Source organism: Equus przewalskii, chromosome 6 (assembly GCF_037783145.1).
Source record: "Equus przewalskii isolate Varuska chromosome 6, EquPr2, whole genome shotgun sequence".
NCBI lineage: Eukaryota > Metazoa > Chordata > Mammalia > Perissodactyla > Equidae > Equus > Equus przewalskii.
The window spans coordinates 20574728-20592358 of record NC_091836.1 but is presented as its reverse complement, the minus strand read 5'-3'; the positions used below and the strand labels follow the sequence as shown (position 1 = coordinate 20592358).

Sequence of the window (17631 nt, the reverse complement as noted above, 5' to 3'; positions counted from 1 at the left end):
GACATGGCGTGAGAAGCAGGCCTGCCTTGGTGCTGTAGCCTGAAGCAGAGCTGTCTGGCCAAGCCTAGATCAGCCAACCCCCCAGCCAACCTACAGGTGGGTGAGCACCAAGAACTGTTGCTTTAGGTCACTTTGTCATGGAGTATTGTTGCAGCAACACATAACCATGACGCCTGGAAATGCGGAGGGGTGTCACCAGGGGAAGGCTGGTTGCCAAGAAAGCTCACAAAGTGGAATTTTTCTTGGTGAAATTGTCTTGGTCCAGGGCCCAATCCTTCGTTTGACAAGCTCAAACTCAATCTAAGAGACTAATATATTTACACATTGAGAAATGTAATCATCAGGTAAACCAGTGTTTACATTGGTCTGTTGAGCATATACTTTGCCTCTGGGCAGGAGAATATTTCTCAGTGAGCATGGAATCAGAACAAAGGGAATTAGTTAGATGATTTGAAAGTTTAGGCTTTGATAGCCTTCTATATCCATCTTCACAACAGAGACCTATCTGTCTGGCAGACAAACACATCACTCTGCTAGCATTTCTTTTATTTTTAAGAGGGCTGAGATAAGATTGTCAATTTACAACTTTCTGAATTTCCCTTTTCTAGGCCTGCCTTTCTTCTTCAAAATAAGTACTCTTCAAAATACTTTTCTCCAAATGGTGTTGTGGCAGAAACTGCTGGTCGTCCACTAATATCCATTCTCCACTTCTGTTAGCCATAGAGTCCTGAATTTTAACTAGGCGGATGACCCCCTATTTAAAGACTGTTTCCCAGCCTCCCTTGCAGGTGTGTCCCTGTGATTAAGTTCTGATCAATGGGTCATCATTCCTTTCTCAGCACTGTGGAGTGGGAGCTGCATCTTACGGAGGTGCTGTCCAGGAGTTGTAGGTAGAGGCCAAGAGCGAAGGGAATAGTGGTCCTAGATAGCGCTGTGAGCACTGGAGCAGAGTGTACAACCCTGAGTAGGACTGCCAGTTGGAAAATGCAGAAGGGACAAATACTTAACCTTCTCTTTTCCAATATATACCAAGGGGAATGACCTTTGAAAGTGAGGGAGGTTGGCGCTGGGATTATGCACATCTGTGTAAGACAGAGGAATGCTAAGCCAGCTATTCACAGAAGTAGAAGCAATTGATTTCTGACTTCAGACGTTTTCCAGAGACTGAATAAACCAAATTTTGGCAAATAGGTTTTTTTTTTTTTTACAGCAAGAAGACTTTAAAGTTTTCAGGATTACCCTTTCATCCCTATTTCCGTATTAATTGTTTTTACGGGTGGTCTACAAGTTGGGGCATGTAAAGCCCCTGTTTCTTGTTTATCTGACATTCATAATATAGATTAAATGTAGCAATTTTGGAAATATCCTTCAAATGAAAATGAGATAAATAGGAGTTTGAGAATGTGTAAGATGAGAAAGATGATAATTGTGTGGTGTCAAATACAGTAGTGTCCAATAAGTAAAATAGACACAAGTATTCAATAACTGGTAAAATTCCTATGAATACTGCATCTTTAGCTTTTATTTCTTTGTCTATTTTAACTAAGTGATCCCAGCGATCCTGCTGTAAGAGCAGGCTGTTTCAAAAGTGAAGATCTAAGAGAGCCATCCTCTACCATGTGTCAATCAAATTAGTCCAAGGCTTTGACTTCTTCTTGTTCTTCTTTGTCAGACTCTGATATCACTTTCCTGTTGGCAGTAACATGAACAGTTTCAAAACACAGAACTCTGTAGTTGTGAACAGAATGTAGCATGAAAACAACTGGTGAATGTTTCCCCAATTAGATTTACTGTCTTGGATACTGACTATGCATTAGATTTGCAACCAAGTATAAACTTACACGTGGGAGGAGTGGTCATTCTACTGTGAAGTGTGATTTGAAGGGCATGGGAGAAGACCTCCTAACCCTAAATATATTTGGCTCGCCCAAGAGTCAAACTTCCGAGATTTCATCATTGGTAATTGATTTTTTTGGATTACCCATTGTTCCTTCTAGTCAGCTCTCTTTCAAAATGCAAATATTCCTGGGGTGGATAGCAAACATATTGCTACTAAAGCCTTACTATGTACACACTTTCTAGTTCTTTCCTTCTGATACAAGGGGCCTTGGATTATCCTAAGATCTGTTGGAGGAAGGGTGTATCTGTATATGTAGGGGGGTTTTTGACAGAAAAGGATGGAGACAGGAAAAAGAGGGAAAAATTAAAGTATTTTACAATTGTGTCTAAAATATTTCAAAATTTAAAAAAGTTTATAAATTAATGTACAGTATAAAAACATCACTTTCTAAATTCGCTAATACTGAATTACGTGATGTTTTTGAACTAAAATTTTTTTTGTTACAAATATTTTCTGAGTTCCTACATATAGGCAGTGTGCTAGGCACTTTGGGTGATCCAGTTTCTCATGGAGCTTACAATATAGTCATAAATAAGTCAAAAATATGCAAAATGTTAAATAAGAGATAAGGAGTTGAACAATTATAAAATATGGGCACAAAGTAGTACACGACTAATTGCCAAAAGAATGCTACAGACAGTATACAACTGTACTGTTGTATACAACTGTGTAAGAAGCTCAGAGGAAGACGATGTCACAGTGAAAGGGAATGAAATTCAAGGCTTCAGGACGGAGGAGGGAGAATGGGCAAGCTGATGAACAAAAGGAATTAAGTAAGCATTTAAATCGTTATGGGAATTATTTGTTCAAACTGTGAAATAATGTTTTACTCTTAGGTGGATCCACATAGATAGTAGCAGGAATGTTCTGATCATTCCTGTAAAAATGTGCACAGAAATCTAAGGCACCCAGACACAGCTCTTCCTGCTCTTCAAGTAGCAGTCTCCATCTATTGTTTGAATCAGATAAGCGAATCTTTCGGTTTGACTGTTTGCTCTACCCTAGGAAGCTAAGTCCTATGATCTGGCTAAAAAGCAAGAAGTTAAGTTGCTGAGCGTTGTGTAGACAATATAGCCAGGTGCTTAAATGATCTTTCCATTTTTTCCAGAAGTTTTTAAAATTACTATAGACATATTCATTTTTCTTTAATAGCATTTGATAAATTTAAAGGGAATCAGCCTCAATACCAATGAGATAAGAATAAAAATTCTATTACTTTCTGTTCTTCCCTGAATATAGTATGCAAATAAATATTTGTCAAATTAATGTTGAGTTAGCCACATTGGTTTTCAGTCTTAACATACAAATGGAGAGATTTTTTTATTAGGGGTTCTTTAATGATTAATTGGTGATAGCTGGTTTTCTTTAAACTCTTCTGGACCATGTGCCTGGTCCTGCTCTAACATTATTCCAGGGATAAGGCCCAGCACTGTGGGGCTAAAGCCCTTGCTACATGAATTTAGGTTTAGCAACCTTAGGCATGCCGTTGGTGGTATCAGAGCTGATAATCTAGGAGATCTGCTGATTTGCTGAAGATGTGGGGCTAGGTGTGGGGAGGGGAGAGGGGAGCTGAGAGGGCACGATGGCAGGTGAATACAAGAACCCAAGCTGAGAAAGAAGTGGGAGAGAATGTGTACAGAGATTCAAGGTTGATCTACTCTCTTGTTTGCACCAACCTATGCTTGTATATTGCACAGATATGCAAGGGGCACACAGGCTTTAACGTAGAGGAAGAGAAAGTTTATTCAAGGCAAGAAATCTCTAGAATGCTGGGAGAGTTTTAAGAAGATTTGAGGGTGGGAGGTAAAGTGAGTAAGAAAAAAGAAATGCTTTTTTATGGGGGAACTAGAAAGGTGAGAAGCTTTTGACAGAAGTAAACTTACTTTGCTTTGTGTATTTTGGCCTTTGGTTTATAAGGAAGGGAAACCAGTTCTTTCTGAAAGAACAAGACAAAACAAAACAAAATATAAATCAAAAAGGAAAATTTTTACTTCTTGCGTGGGATGAAATTTACTTACTTGAAAAAAAATGAGGTAAAATTATCAGAGTTTAGACAGACTAGCTTCTTAAATCTGGAGACTGTGGGGTCGGAAATGTTCCAGATTAGGGAATTTGGGGTTCATTGAGGAGAGTGTGTGTTTGTACATCCATAAGTTTACAGGGTGCTATTATTGTTTTTATTAAGCTTGTTTCTCTTCACTTAGCATTTGCTTTTGTATGATCTAAGCAAGATCAATCATTGTAAAATAAATATAAGCACTGTTAATACCCCATATTAATATCCTATAGCTTTACAGTATGTGACAATAAGCCCACTGACACTAACATGTCATTTCTATGCCAGCAGAACTGCACACTCTGGAGATAGCTTTGGTTTATCAAGGACTGCCAAATTATCTGATGTTTATACACCCTGCCCATCTGCAGCACATAGAAGCCTCTAGACCCTGGGTATCTAGATTTAGGAGGTCAATCTATAAAACGTCTGAGAATTTGCCATAGTTCACCCCCCAACACATAGATTTATCTGAATGTCTCACTGTCAGTCTCACCGAGATCCTTTCTTCTCTTTGTTTTCTTAAGAGTTGGAGAATCTCATTTCTTGTTTTAGCCTGTTTAAATGAAAAAAAAAAAAACAAGGATGTCTTTTTTTTTTTTGTTGAGGCAGATTTGCTCTGAGCCAACATCTGTTGCCAATCCTCCTCTTTTTTTTGCCCGAGAGTTAACATCTGTGCCAATCTTCCTCCACTTTATATGTGGGTTGCCACCACAGCGTGGCTTGACAGTGGTGTAGGTCTGCACCTGGGATCCGAACCTGCAAACCTGGGCTGCTGAAGTGCAGTGCACTGGACTTAACCACTACGTCACGGGGCTGGACCTAAGTATGAGTCTTCTGACTTAATAATAAAGCATTGTGCCTATGGAGGGTAGAAGTTTTTCATTTTGCTTCTTGTATTTTTTGGCAGAATTTTAAAATATTTTTTCCAAGATAAATTTATACTTTTCATTTGTAACACAATCCAGTTTTTATTCCAGAGGATGCTCCTTTACAAAATAATTTTATTTTGATCCTAAATGGAAGGGATTTTTCTTGCCCATCTAATAATAATTAACTTTTATTAAGACTTTACTACATGAACTATGCCAAGCACTTTATCGCAAGAACTTCAACATAGTCCAGAAGTTTGACATTACTATCATCTCGTTTTACAGATGAGGAATCTGAAGCTTTCTAAGGTTAAATGATTTATAAGCTATAAAGGGGCAGAACTGGATTTGATATCAGGTCTATTTCACAACAAAGCACAAGTGATTGACCACCACACTAAATTGCCATTAAATGGTAGCAGGATACCACATCAGCAAGCTCCAATAGCGTGCCACCACCTCAGTCCATGACAGGAGGGCTCTTGGCATCTTGAATATGGAACAGAGCCTTATCCTCTCATCTCTCTTCTGTCTTATGTATTGAGATAAGCACATTTTCAGGTAAGTTTTCCTAAGTGTAAAAAGCTAATCTAGTGCAAGCATTAAGATTTATCAAGATACAGACCATATAAAAAGAGGTAAATATAGGTACAATTTTTTTTTTCATAGAATCCAGTTGTTCAGTTTTGAAAATAGCCAGGTAGAAAATCACATGAGTATTTGGGAACAAAAGAAAAACCTGAGAATCTGACAAATAAAACTTGTAGCTTTGAATGGCCAAATAAAATGAAAGAAGTTCTGTTTAGATCAAGGACAGAAGCAAGAAATAACTGAGAACCAACACAGTTTGTCATAGGCAAGTAAAAATTCTGAGTCATCCATCCATCCATCTATTCAAATTTATTGAGATCTGCACTGTTTTCCTAGGCCTGTAACAAAGTATCATAACTGGGTAGCTTAAAACAATAGATATTTATTGTCTCACAGTTCTGGAGGGTAGAAGTCCAAAATCAAGGTGTCCGACAGGACCTGCTCCCTCTGACCTGTGGGGGAATCCTTCTTGCCTCTTCCTTCCTACCTTCTGGGGGTTTGCTGGCAGTCTGTGGCGTTCCTTGGCTGGCAGCCATGTTATTCCATTCTCTGCCGTTGTTGTCACATTGCTTTCTCTCTGTGTGTTTCTGTCTTCACATGGCCTTCTTATAAAGACACGGGTCCTATTGCGTTAGGGGCCCACTCTACTCCAGGATTAGCTTCCTAACTAATTTCATCTGTAATGACTCTATTTCCAAGTAAGGTCATATTTTGATGTACTGGGGGTTAGGACTTCAACATATCTTTCTTTGAGGGACACATTTCAATCCTTAACGAGCACCTACCATGTAACATTACTGTTCTATGGGCTGAACAAAACACAGTTTGTGCCTGCAAGGTGATTTCAGGCTTGTGGAGAAAAGACAAGTAAATAGTTTAGAACGTGCTATGATGGGGTTAGTATAGGGTGCAATTAGAACCCTGAAAGGGACCATTAATTCAGACTAGGGTGTGTATGTATCTGTGGGGGGCACTTAGAGAAGACGTCCTAGACCAGGTAATGTCCAAGCTCAGACCTGGAAGTGGCAGTCACCAGATAACCACGGAGACAGGATGGGAAAGAAAGCTTTTGAGGCAGAGGAAACAGTGTGCAAAGCCTTAGAGGCTGCTGCATCGCTGAGTCATTCCTCAGGTGGATTCTTCAGTCTCGAGGCCTGAAGAGAAGCTGCAGACCTCAGGCATGCTCCACTGCGACTCGAGTGGAGGAGCCTGTGCTGGGGCAGAGGAACCAGCCACTGGGCCAGGTACGCTGTGCCTTGGCTTTGCATCATTCTGTTCAAGTTGTATCAATCCTGCATTTTAAGAACCTTCAAAGTTTGAATTTTATTTATTTGGGGACAAGATTTCTAGTTTTTACTTGAATTTTAGGCATCATATATCACAGTTATTGAAAGAAAAAAATATTCAGGGTACTTTTAGAATCAAGCTAAGTTTCACAATACCTGTCAACTTGCTATGGATTGAACAAAATAATGTCTGTAGATAAAGACCGGGGATATTTTCAGTGTAGGTATTCAATGTTAGTTTCCTTCCAACTTTTCCATTACGCATGTACTCACTTGGAATTAATTGCTCTCATCCTGTGATTCCATAGCACTTTATTCCTTTATGATGGCATTGATCTTACTCTCTCTGCTCTATCCCACAGTTGCTACCATGGCTCTTTCAGAGTCTTACTCATCTTTTTATCTTTTCTTAGAGCTTAGCACTGCCTTGTATATGAGAATCAATGAATTTCTATTGAATTGAATTGGGTCATGATGTATGAATGAAGTCATTACACTGTCTAATATATAACTATTAGCCCAAGCAAAAAAGAAAATTTTCTAAAAGCAAAATCGAACAGTGGGTAAGTTTAGTTCTTAAAATTCCCTATGAACAAAACGATGTGATTATTTTCTGTGTAACTACTAGGTAGCCATTGGCAAGTTATATTGCCCTAAGACTTCCAATATAAAAAAAGGACAAATATTTAGTTACGAGATTCTAAAATAATAGTAGAAGAAAAAGTTTGTTCATTTTTAAAGATTTGCACCCGAGCTAACAACTGTCGCCAATCTTTTTTTTTTTTCCTTCTGCTTTTTATCCCCAATTTCCCCCAGCACATAGTTGTAGGTCCTTCTAGTTGTGGCATGTGGGATGCTGCCTCAGCATGGTCTAATGAGCAGTGCCATGTCCGCACCCAGGATCTGAACTGGCAAAACCCTGGGCTGCCGAAGCAGAGCGCATGAACTCAACTACCCGGCCATGGGGCCGGCCCCTCGTTCATTTTAAAATTTTGATTTCAAGTTCTTTTTTTTAATTTTTTTTTTTTTTTTGAAGAAGAAGATTGGCCCTGAGCTAACATCTGTTGCCAATCTTCCTCTTTTTGCTTGAGGAAGATTGTCGCTAACATCTGTGCCAATCTTCCTCTATTTCATATGGGATTCTGCCACAGCATGGCTTGATAAGTGGTGCTTGGTCTCTACCCACGATCCAAAACTGCGAACTCCAGGCTGTTGAAGCAGAGCATGTGAACTTAACCACCACACCACTGGGCTGGGCCCAGCAAGCCCTTTTTTTATTATACTGGCCTAATCAGTTTTATAATATAATATAGTATAATGCACCAGAAACAAAGCTTTCAAACATGATTTGATTTTTGCTTCCTGGACATGTTTCCTGGGAATGAATAACCAAACTACTGAAAGCAACTGTGTCATCAGAACAAAAACATTGCCGATTATTCTAAGAAATCTCCTCCAGGATAACTGAATAAATTCAGTGGTAAGAGGAAATCCTTACAATTTACCTTAGTAGTAGGAATAAATAATTTACTTGTTAATTTCATAACAACAAAAGAATTCTCATTTCTAATCATAGTGTTTTGTTTGTGTTCATTAATAGAGTTTTATAAGATACTTTAATCATTTAATTTATTAATTCTTCAAATACTACTACAAGGGGGTCAGATTTTATATTTACAATATTTTGCTTTGGATATTTTCTAATACATTTTATTTCTATTATTTACATTGATATACTATTCTTGAAAAAATAAATTATGGAATAAAAATTGATTCCTGGAAATTAGAATATGATAATATATAATTTTAATGTCTCATAGATGTTTAGTGAGTTTTAGTGCCACTCTAAGAACTATTCAAGAAAATTCAAGAAAATTGCTTAGTTCTCTATTTTTGGCTTTTCAGAGCCAAACAACTTGGGTGGCAACACAGATTAGTGGCGTCAAATGCATTTGGGTTTGAACATCAATTCTGCTGAGTGATTAATGACAAGTAATATTGTGACTGTCCTTCCTGGTTCCTCCTTTCTTCCCTCCAACTGTAATTACTAACCCATAGGTTAGAAGTTTGTGATCTTGGGTAAATCAAAGAACTACTTCTTTGAGTCTTGGATTTCTCATATATAAAGAAGATTGCTGTGAAAATTGGAGATAATGCAAACATTACTTAACAGAATGCACAGCATATGGTGGATATTTTATAAATGGAAGCAATATTATTATTATGAGAGAAAATTTTTCTTTTGATGCTTTCAAAATGTGGAAGAGTGGAAAAAAGAAAAGGATGGATTGCCTAGCTTCTGTGTACAGGTATGGAGAATTTCTGATGATTCAACCTCTGACCTCTGGGGGAGTTGGTAAATAGAGTTGGAAGGAAGAAAGGAGAAACAAGGAGGAATATCTAAGATATTACTTGCCCTTAATTGTGCAGTGCAAATTCCTCTGTCCACAACTTCTCCATTGTATATAAATCTTCTCCCAAGTTAATCTGCAGTTATAAAAAAGCTTGTAATAAATGTTAGACTTTAAAAGAAAGGTCTTTTCTTCTCAAGACCTGGTTCTCATATGAAAAATGCATTTCTTCCTTGTATTATGGTGGAAATTTTCGACTGAAACATTCTTCAAAAATAGCATACAGTAGGGGCTGGCCCCGTGGCCGAGTGGTTAAGTTCACGCGCTCCGCTGCAGGCGGCCCAGTGTTTCGTTGGTTCGAATCCCTGGCGCAGACATGGCACTACTCATCAGACCACGCTGAGGCAGCGTCCCACATGCCACAACTAGAAGAACCCACAACGAAGAATACACAACTATGTACCGGGGGGCTTTGGGGAGAAAAAGGAAAAAATAAAATCTTTAAAAAAAAAAAAATAGCATACAGTAGAGGCTGGCCTGGTGGTGTATGTAGTGACTAAGTTCACTTACTCTGCTTGGCAGCCCAGGGTTCATGGGTTCGGATCCCGGGCACAGACCTAGGACTCCTTGTCAAGCCACGCTGTGGCAGTATCCCACATAAAACAGAGGAAGATTGGCACAGATGTTAGCTCAGTGACAATCTTCCTCAAGCAAAAAGAGGAAGATCAGCAACAGATGTTAGCTCAGGGCCAATATTCCTCACCAAAAAAAAAAAAACAAAAAGCATATGGTAGTGTTTATTTCTCTGATTACCTATCTACATTACAAAAGAAACTTGCTCTTGATTACCATAGTATAAAAGCTGAATTACCGAATTTAACCTTAATAATATCTTAGAAGAATATTGAATTGATTCCAAAATCAGCTCTTTGCTTAGTTACCTGGCAACCATCCCAATACTTAGAGAATCTAGAAACTCTTGAAACCAGTATGGTATAGTAGTCAAGCACCTTAGCTCCATCATCAGAGGACCCCGGATTGAGCTGTCTTTACTATATTTTAGCTTTGGGACCTTGAAAAAGTCACATACATGTTTCAGCTTCAGCTTCCTCATCTGTAATAATCTGTAATTACAATGTTTCTGAGACAGAGTTGTTCTGAGGATTAAATAAGAATATGAGTAAAGGACTTATAGTGTATATGCTATGTAGTTATTTCTCAAAAATATTATTGTTATATAGCAAGAGGAGCAGATGTTCTGAAAGGGAAAAAAAAATGAAGAAAATAGACTAAGAAGCAGTGGGGGAAATAGATTAGTTCAAATGGAAAAATTCTTTCCATTGAATACAAATACAATATATGCTCATGGCACAAACATCAGAAAATGTGAAAGAAAGCACATAAAGAAAAATAATATTTACACACATCCATTGCTGAATCTAAAATCTTAATATAAGTTTAAAATTTTAAAACATGTAAAAGTTTTAGAAGAACCTAAAAGGAGCTTCAACAAAGTAATCTAAGGATTTAAAAATAATGCTTCAAAGGGAGAAAGGCAGCTAGGGAAGCAGTGGGTTAGCTTAATGATCATAACACAAAAAGCACTCTCAGTGATGAAAAGAAGATAGAAGTCCAATCAAAAATAAAGAGACATGGAGGTAGGAATGAGCTTAAAGGTGATAAGCCTGGTTTGACGGACAAGATGAGTGTTTTGGGGAATAGGGGTATAGTATAGGGAAGGACAGCTGAATGGCATCATATGGATGATCTTGACATAAAGATAGCTCTGTTTATACTTGATTTAGTAGAAGATAGGAACTATGTTTCTGACTTCACTGTAATTAAGTTAGAGATAAAAAACAGATAAGATGTCATATATTCGGAAATTAAAAAGTCTACTTCTAAATAATTCATGGAACAAATTATAAATCAAAATAAAAATTGAGAAGTATTTAAAATGGAATATTAATGAAAATACTATATAACTTGTGAGACGCAGCTAAAATAGTACTTTGAGGGATATTTATAGCTGTAAATGCTTATATTAGAAAACAGATAAAATGGTAAATTAAGAAACAAAGTGAAAAGGAAAGAAAGTTAGAAAGAAAATAAGAACTAACCCAAAATTTAAGTAATAAAAATCAATAACTATTAATAAAGAAAACAAAAATACCTTAAAGGATAATAAAGGTGAATGCTGTTTTTTTTTTTTTTGGGTGAGAAAGATTGGCCCAGAGTTAACATCTGTTGCCAATCTTCCTCTTTTTGCTCAAGGAAGACTGTCACTGAGCTAATATCTGTGCCATCTTCCTCTATTTTGTATGTGGGATGTCACCACAGCATGGCTTGATGAGTGGTATGTAGGTCCATGCTTGGGATCCAAACCACCAAACCCCAGGCCACCAAAGCAGAGTGTGTGAACTTAACCACTACACCACCAGCCCAGCCACAAATGTTGGTTTTTTGAAAAGACTATTAAAATCGATAACTCTTTGGCATAATTACTTAAGAGGAAAATATACAAATGATTAGAAATGAAAGGGGATAATAACTAGAGCTATGGCAGAGATTAAAACAATAAGTCCTTTAAAACACTATGAATCCTTTAACCAATAAGTTTGAAAATGTAGATGAAATGGACAATTTCCTAGAGAAAAAATAACTTACCAAACTATTTCAAGAAATAAAAGACAGGCCCATCTATTTATTCAAACACAAAACCAGAATAAGCAAGCAAACCAAACCTATAGTCTTTATGCAGATTAGGGCCATATTTATCATTTCAACTAATTTTAGTCACCATATAGCTCATGGGTTTGCCTTGTATTGAGTTGGGTCTGCTCACCGTACTATTCACCACATCTGATAGTGCCTTGGCTTCAGTAAGTTAGCTTCTGTACTAGAGTCTTCTTCTAGGTTTCCAAGAATTGTTGCAAAGGATGTGGATAGTTGAAAATATTCCTTTCCTAGTTCATTTTTGATAGAGTTCTTGTTGAGAACCACTGACCCAAACCTTCAGAATCTTCATGACATTCACCTCTTAATCTACACTTGTAGAGAGAGGCACTAGGATAAATCTAATTACCTTTTATTTACTTGCAAGGGTTAAATTAACTTTGCCCACACATTTTTGCTCCATAGTTGAAATTTCAAAATATATCTTCAGTGGTAATTTTTCTTTTTGCAAGTGATAGATAAAGATAGGATTAAGGGAAAATATCATGAGAGTCCCTTTTTACGACTGGTATGAGCAAGCCAATCTTGACTGTGTCTTTTAATGAGGACGGGGATCCTCGGGTGGCCCTGCCTTTAGGAATTCACTCACTGTCCTTTGAGATGCACCACTTCAGTCAAAGCATTTCATTCAATACTAAAGCTTATTTTGTACCTGCTAAAATTTTATTTTTCAATTATGGGTTAATAAAAAGAAAGAGGGAAAGTAGGGACGATAAAAACAAACTTTCATTGAGTAACTGCTGGATGTCAGGCTGTGTGTGAAAGATTATTCATTTAATCCTCCTAACACAGTGAGGTAGATGATATCATTTTTATTATTATCTCTTTACAGATAGAAGGAACTCAACTACATAAAAATTAACAACTTTTCTTGGGTCACTTAGTTAACTAGTAACCAGCGGAGCCAAGGACTTGAGCTCATTCCCAGTTCTATTTGACTCCACATCCTATACTTCTTTTGTTGTATTACTTTATACACATGCTAGAGATTTGGGCACACTTACACACACAAACACACACCTACAGTGACAGATGGTTTCTTCATTCAATCTTCATTCTGAAAATGAAGAATTAATTAGGATTAACCACGGTGAAGGAGACAAATACAGCCTCTGCTCTCAGAAAAATTTATGGTCTAGGTGAAAATGTTTGCTCTGAAAATACACAGCAGGGGGAGCCCATCCAGGTTGAGGTCAGTTTTGATCAAAGTTAATTTACTTATTTTATAGAATCACGTAGCATTTTGCAAAAAGGGGCTAAAGGGTAAAAAGCAGTTGAATTACAGTGGGACTTATAAACTGATGAGCTTTCTAAGATCTTATTTACTGTAAATTAATATTTATGATAGAGTTTTTGATTATGTTATCTGTAAAATGGGAATTACATTTCAAATTCAGAATATTACCTTAGCAAAACAAGGGTTCCATGGTTTTACAGAGGTTGAAAACATTATCTGATTTTTTTCTTGAGGCTCCAGAATTTAATTTTTCATTTTATGCCAATGATTGGGAGTTAAATGTCCAATAGGGTCACTAGGGAATTTTAGCTCTTATTCTACACACAGTCTTAATCCTCAGTAAGTTCCATTTCTGTTCTATGTTACAAATGCAATCTTGAGGAAGGTAAGAATTCTTATTGGCTTAAGGTAAAACCATGTATCAGTAAAAAGTCTCACATTTGGGCTTGATTCCAAAAGGCAGTATGTACCTCTTAGCGTGTAGATTTTGATAAGAGAATGCTTCAGCTACAAATTCAGTCTATGAAACTACTACCATCCCTGCGTCTATTAACTGAATCTGCTTTGCAGATTCTACAAATTCCATATAGTAAATTTATAAGTACTACAATAATAAGATCCAGAACTGTTGGACTTCAAATGATCTACTACACACTTTCCAAGATAGCCTGAATAATCAGTGAAAGCTTTCTCCAGCACTAATCTGATTTTTAGAACGTAGACCTAATGGCAATAATCGATGGGAGTGGATGGAAGATGGTGGAGGGTTGTTAATTGCGGGGAGGAAGAATGCTGACTTGCAGAAAAAAGATGCATGTCTAAGCACCTTTTCATCCCTCCTGGAAATTGCTTGATCCTGGCTCAATTCCCAGTTCTGACATACATAATTTTCATTTAAAAAATAACAGCTCACTAAAATGAGAAAAACGTATCAGCTATTACATAAGAAGGAGTCAATACAATTTTTCTTAAATGTAGATTTCAACAAGAAATGAATTTATCTGTTTTGAAGAAGCAGAAGACATGTATTTTCTTGGTCCTGCTAAATGTTTTTTCTTAGTTCTGTTACATATATTTTAATGGAAAGCCAATAATTACCTGGAGCATAGCTCCTTTGAAAACATTCACATAAAACAAATGCATGAAAGTAAAAGTGCATGCAGGATTTTTAAAAACTGCTTTAATGCTGCTTTCAAAGGCACTTATTTTTTAAAAAGCAGTAAGTGAGATTTGAATTTTAATGTTGAGAAAAATATAAGCATAAAGTGAACATTATGTTTTTAAATTCAATCAAGTATAGATATACTAAGGATATTTCTATATATGATTGAATTATATACTTCCGATGACTTAGTCTACAGTAATTATCAAGGCTTGTCCTTAGCAAGCAAATAACTAAGAGTCTTTAAGGTTTTCATTATGTTGATGGTTACAGAGATATGATGAATGGGTGAATGGGACTGACCTCATCTTTCAGGTATGTCTTTCCTGTCCTGCTAATTAGGATGCAAGAAGGGGGTGGGGAGGGAGACACCCGATCCAGATGGCTATCTTCTCTCACTCAGGCCCTTACTTCTCTAGCCCATATATTCACAGCCCTACTTGACAGTTCAAATAGGCTTATCTTTGCTTATCTCAAAGGCACCTAAAATTCTATAAGTCTAAACTGAATGTTTAACCCCTTCCCCGCCTCCAAAAAACCCCCTAACATCAGACCTTCGTTTAATGTTCCTTGTTTCACAGAAGGGCACCATCTATCCTGTTATGCAAGGCCGTAAGCTATGAGTTATCTCTGACACCTTCCATATCCACTACCTGACTCAAATCCTGGTTCTTCTACTTCCTAACCTCTCTCAAATCTCTCTAGTTTTTCTAATCCAAGCTACCATCACCTCCCATCTGGATGATTGCAGTGGCCTCACTCTGGTTTTCCCCACTTCTGCTCTGACCACTTTGAATCCATTCTCCATATTACAGTCTCCTGAACTTTTTCAAATAAATCTGATATTATCATTCCCCCATTTAAAACCTTGCAGGTGCTTCTTACTGTTCTCACCATGGTCTAACCTTTGCATCACCGCACTGGCCATTCAGCTTCTGCACGGGGTCTTTGCATGGCTGCCTCTGCTGTCTAGAATGCTCTCCCAAGGCTCACTCCACCCCCTCCTTCTGGCCTAATTAATGCCCACTCTTCAAACCTCAGCTTAATCTTTGCAGAAACCCTCCCTGATTCCCTTGATTGGATCAATACTGATCTATTAAACGTCCTCTTAATATCATATATGATTCTTGCATAAATCTCTCTTTCCCTGATTGGATTGCAAGTTTCATATAAAGACAGAGTTTGTATCATCTTTAAAACATTTTTCTTCTTATTGTTTATCATTGTTCTCCTGTGCCTAGAACAATGCCAGGCACATAGAAGTGCTCGATAAATATTTCTTGAATGAATCTTGCACAATTTTTCCATATCAGATTCTCCTAACTTTTGGCCCCATGATTCATGGCCAAATGGCTCTGCTCAGCCCTTCTTGCCTGAGCTTGACATTGCCTCTTCAGCTCTGACCCTTACCTCGCCTACATCTCTTTTTAAGGATGCAAAGTTTTCAGCTGCTTTGGGCAAACATTCTGTAAAGTTCAGCTGGGTCCTATGATCCTACATTTCAGGGCAGGGTCCTCACCTGTATGGATTGAGGGATTGAGACCTATACGTCCAATTCAACCTCACACATACAGACTAATGTCTATACCTACACCAACATCTACATTCTGTCTGCTGGGAACATTGCTGGTCATAAAGCCCAGAGAATGCAAAGATAATACATAAACATCGTAAACACAGTTAAGAACTTTTTTCTTTCTGTGTTTACTTACTCAGTGTTCTAGAAATTTATCCTTTGTAATAAAAGTTTCAAAGGTGAGATGTACTATCCTAAATAACTTCCAATTTTTTTGAATAAATTACTGAATTACTATTACAATGAAAATATGCCCTTTTTTTCCTTGAAAAGTTATTTAACAGAGTTTATCTCAACAATAGAATCAACTGTTTTTAAATTGATTTTTGAACAATCTTTTTTGGCTTGGCCAAAGAAATAAAAATTACCATATTTAGGTCAATTTGTCTTGTATAGTGATGGCTCTAAAGTAGCTTTGCGGGTATGGCAGGAAGAATGACACAAATGTTTAGTAATATGATTGGAGATTGGGGGAAGGGTATATGCTTCTAGGACTTTGCTTTCTTTTTTATAGCCAAGTCTCTCTCTTGTACCAAAGTTTTAGTATATGGAATATTGTCTTGTCCTCTGGATTCAATTCTGTATCCTGTTTCCTTGTCTAGTATCCTGGATAATCTGGGACAGTGGTCCTGCCTTATTTTCCACTCCTGATCCTATATTCTCATTCCCATGTCAAGGTTTCTCTTACATGCTGTTGAATCTTGGCACCATGACCTTAAATTTTGACCTATTGCCTTTTCCTGGTATCACTTCCTTCAGAGACTATATAATGCTCATCTACTGTGGCTTTCTTCTGTGACCTACAGACTGTATTCCCATTCTTGTTTGTTGCTTGCACATCCTCATCCTTTTGCACAAGTAACTACATGTCTGTTCAATACCTATGAGTCTGTGAGGCCTCTGAGACTTGGTCAATGCTATTTTGGACTAAATGAGTACCTCATATGCCATCTAGCTCAAGGAACTGGGCTATCACGCAGGATCCTGGTCCACACAAGTTAACTCATCCATAAGCATTTATTTGGAAGATCAGGAGATCATCTGCTATTGGTCAGGACCTGTGATTATAGTCAAAGAAGTCATGATCCTTTTCCTTAAAGAACTTAGAGTCTGTAGGAGAAATACATCGACTACACCACAGCACTCTATGTCAAGGACTATTACAGGGAAATGCACGGGGTCCTAGGGAAGCACAAAGGAAGGGGCATTTGTATCAGACTGGGGAATACGTGAGGGTGAGAAACGACTTGAATGTGACCACTGAGTTGTTTTAAGTACAGTCATGCATCGCTTAATGATGAGGGTATGCTCTGAGAACTGTGTCATTAGGCGATTCGTTCTTGTGTATTTACACAAACCTAGATGGTATAGCCTACTACACAGCTAGGTTATATGGTACAGCCTATTGCTCCTAGGCTACAAACCTGTACACCATGTCACCGTACTGAATACTGTAGGAAATTGTAACACAATGGTAAGTATTTGTGTATCTAAACATAGAAAAGTTACAGTAAAAATACGGTAAAAAGAGACAAAAAACGGCACACCTGGATAGGGCGCTTACTGTGAATAGAGTTTGCAGGGCTGGAAGCTGCTCTGGGTGAGTGAGTGAGTGAATATGAAGACCTAGGACATTACTGTAGACTTTACAAACACTGCACACCTGGGCTACCCTAAATTTATAAAAAGGTGTCTTCCTTTCTTTAATAGTAAATTAACCTTAGCTTAATGTAAACTTTTTACGTTATAAACTTTTTAGTTTTTTTTTAACTTTTGGACTCTTTCGTCAAAGGCAAAAGATTCTTGACTCTCTTGACGCTTAGCTTAAAACAAACACATAGCACAGCTGTACAAAAATATTTTC

The 17631-nt window shown here is 37.5% G+C and overlaps 1 protein-coding gene across 4 annotated transcripts in view; it reads right to left on the bottom strand.

The window, feature by feature from the left end:
* Positions 1-1504: 1504 nt before the first annotated feature.
* HOATZ (HOATZ cilia and flagella associated protein) overlaps positions 1505-17631 on the bottom strand; it is a 31499-nt gene continuing 15372 nt past the window's right edge. For 2 of the 4 annotated variants that reach the window (XM_070623083.1, XM_070623084.1), the window contains exons 5-7: positions 4441-4512; positions 3784-3836; positions 1505-1689 (exon numbers count right to left, since the gene is read on the bottom strand). In XM_070623083.1, the coding sequence (XP_070479184.1) occupies positions 1632-1689; positions 3784-3836; positions 4441-4512 (183 nt within the window). In that variant the 3' untranslated portion in view covers positions 1505-1631. The remainder of the gene's footprint in view (positions 1690-3783; positions 3837-4440; positions 4513-17631) is intronic. The other 2 variants (XM_070623085.1, XM_070623086.1) reach the window with 1 other exon arrangement.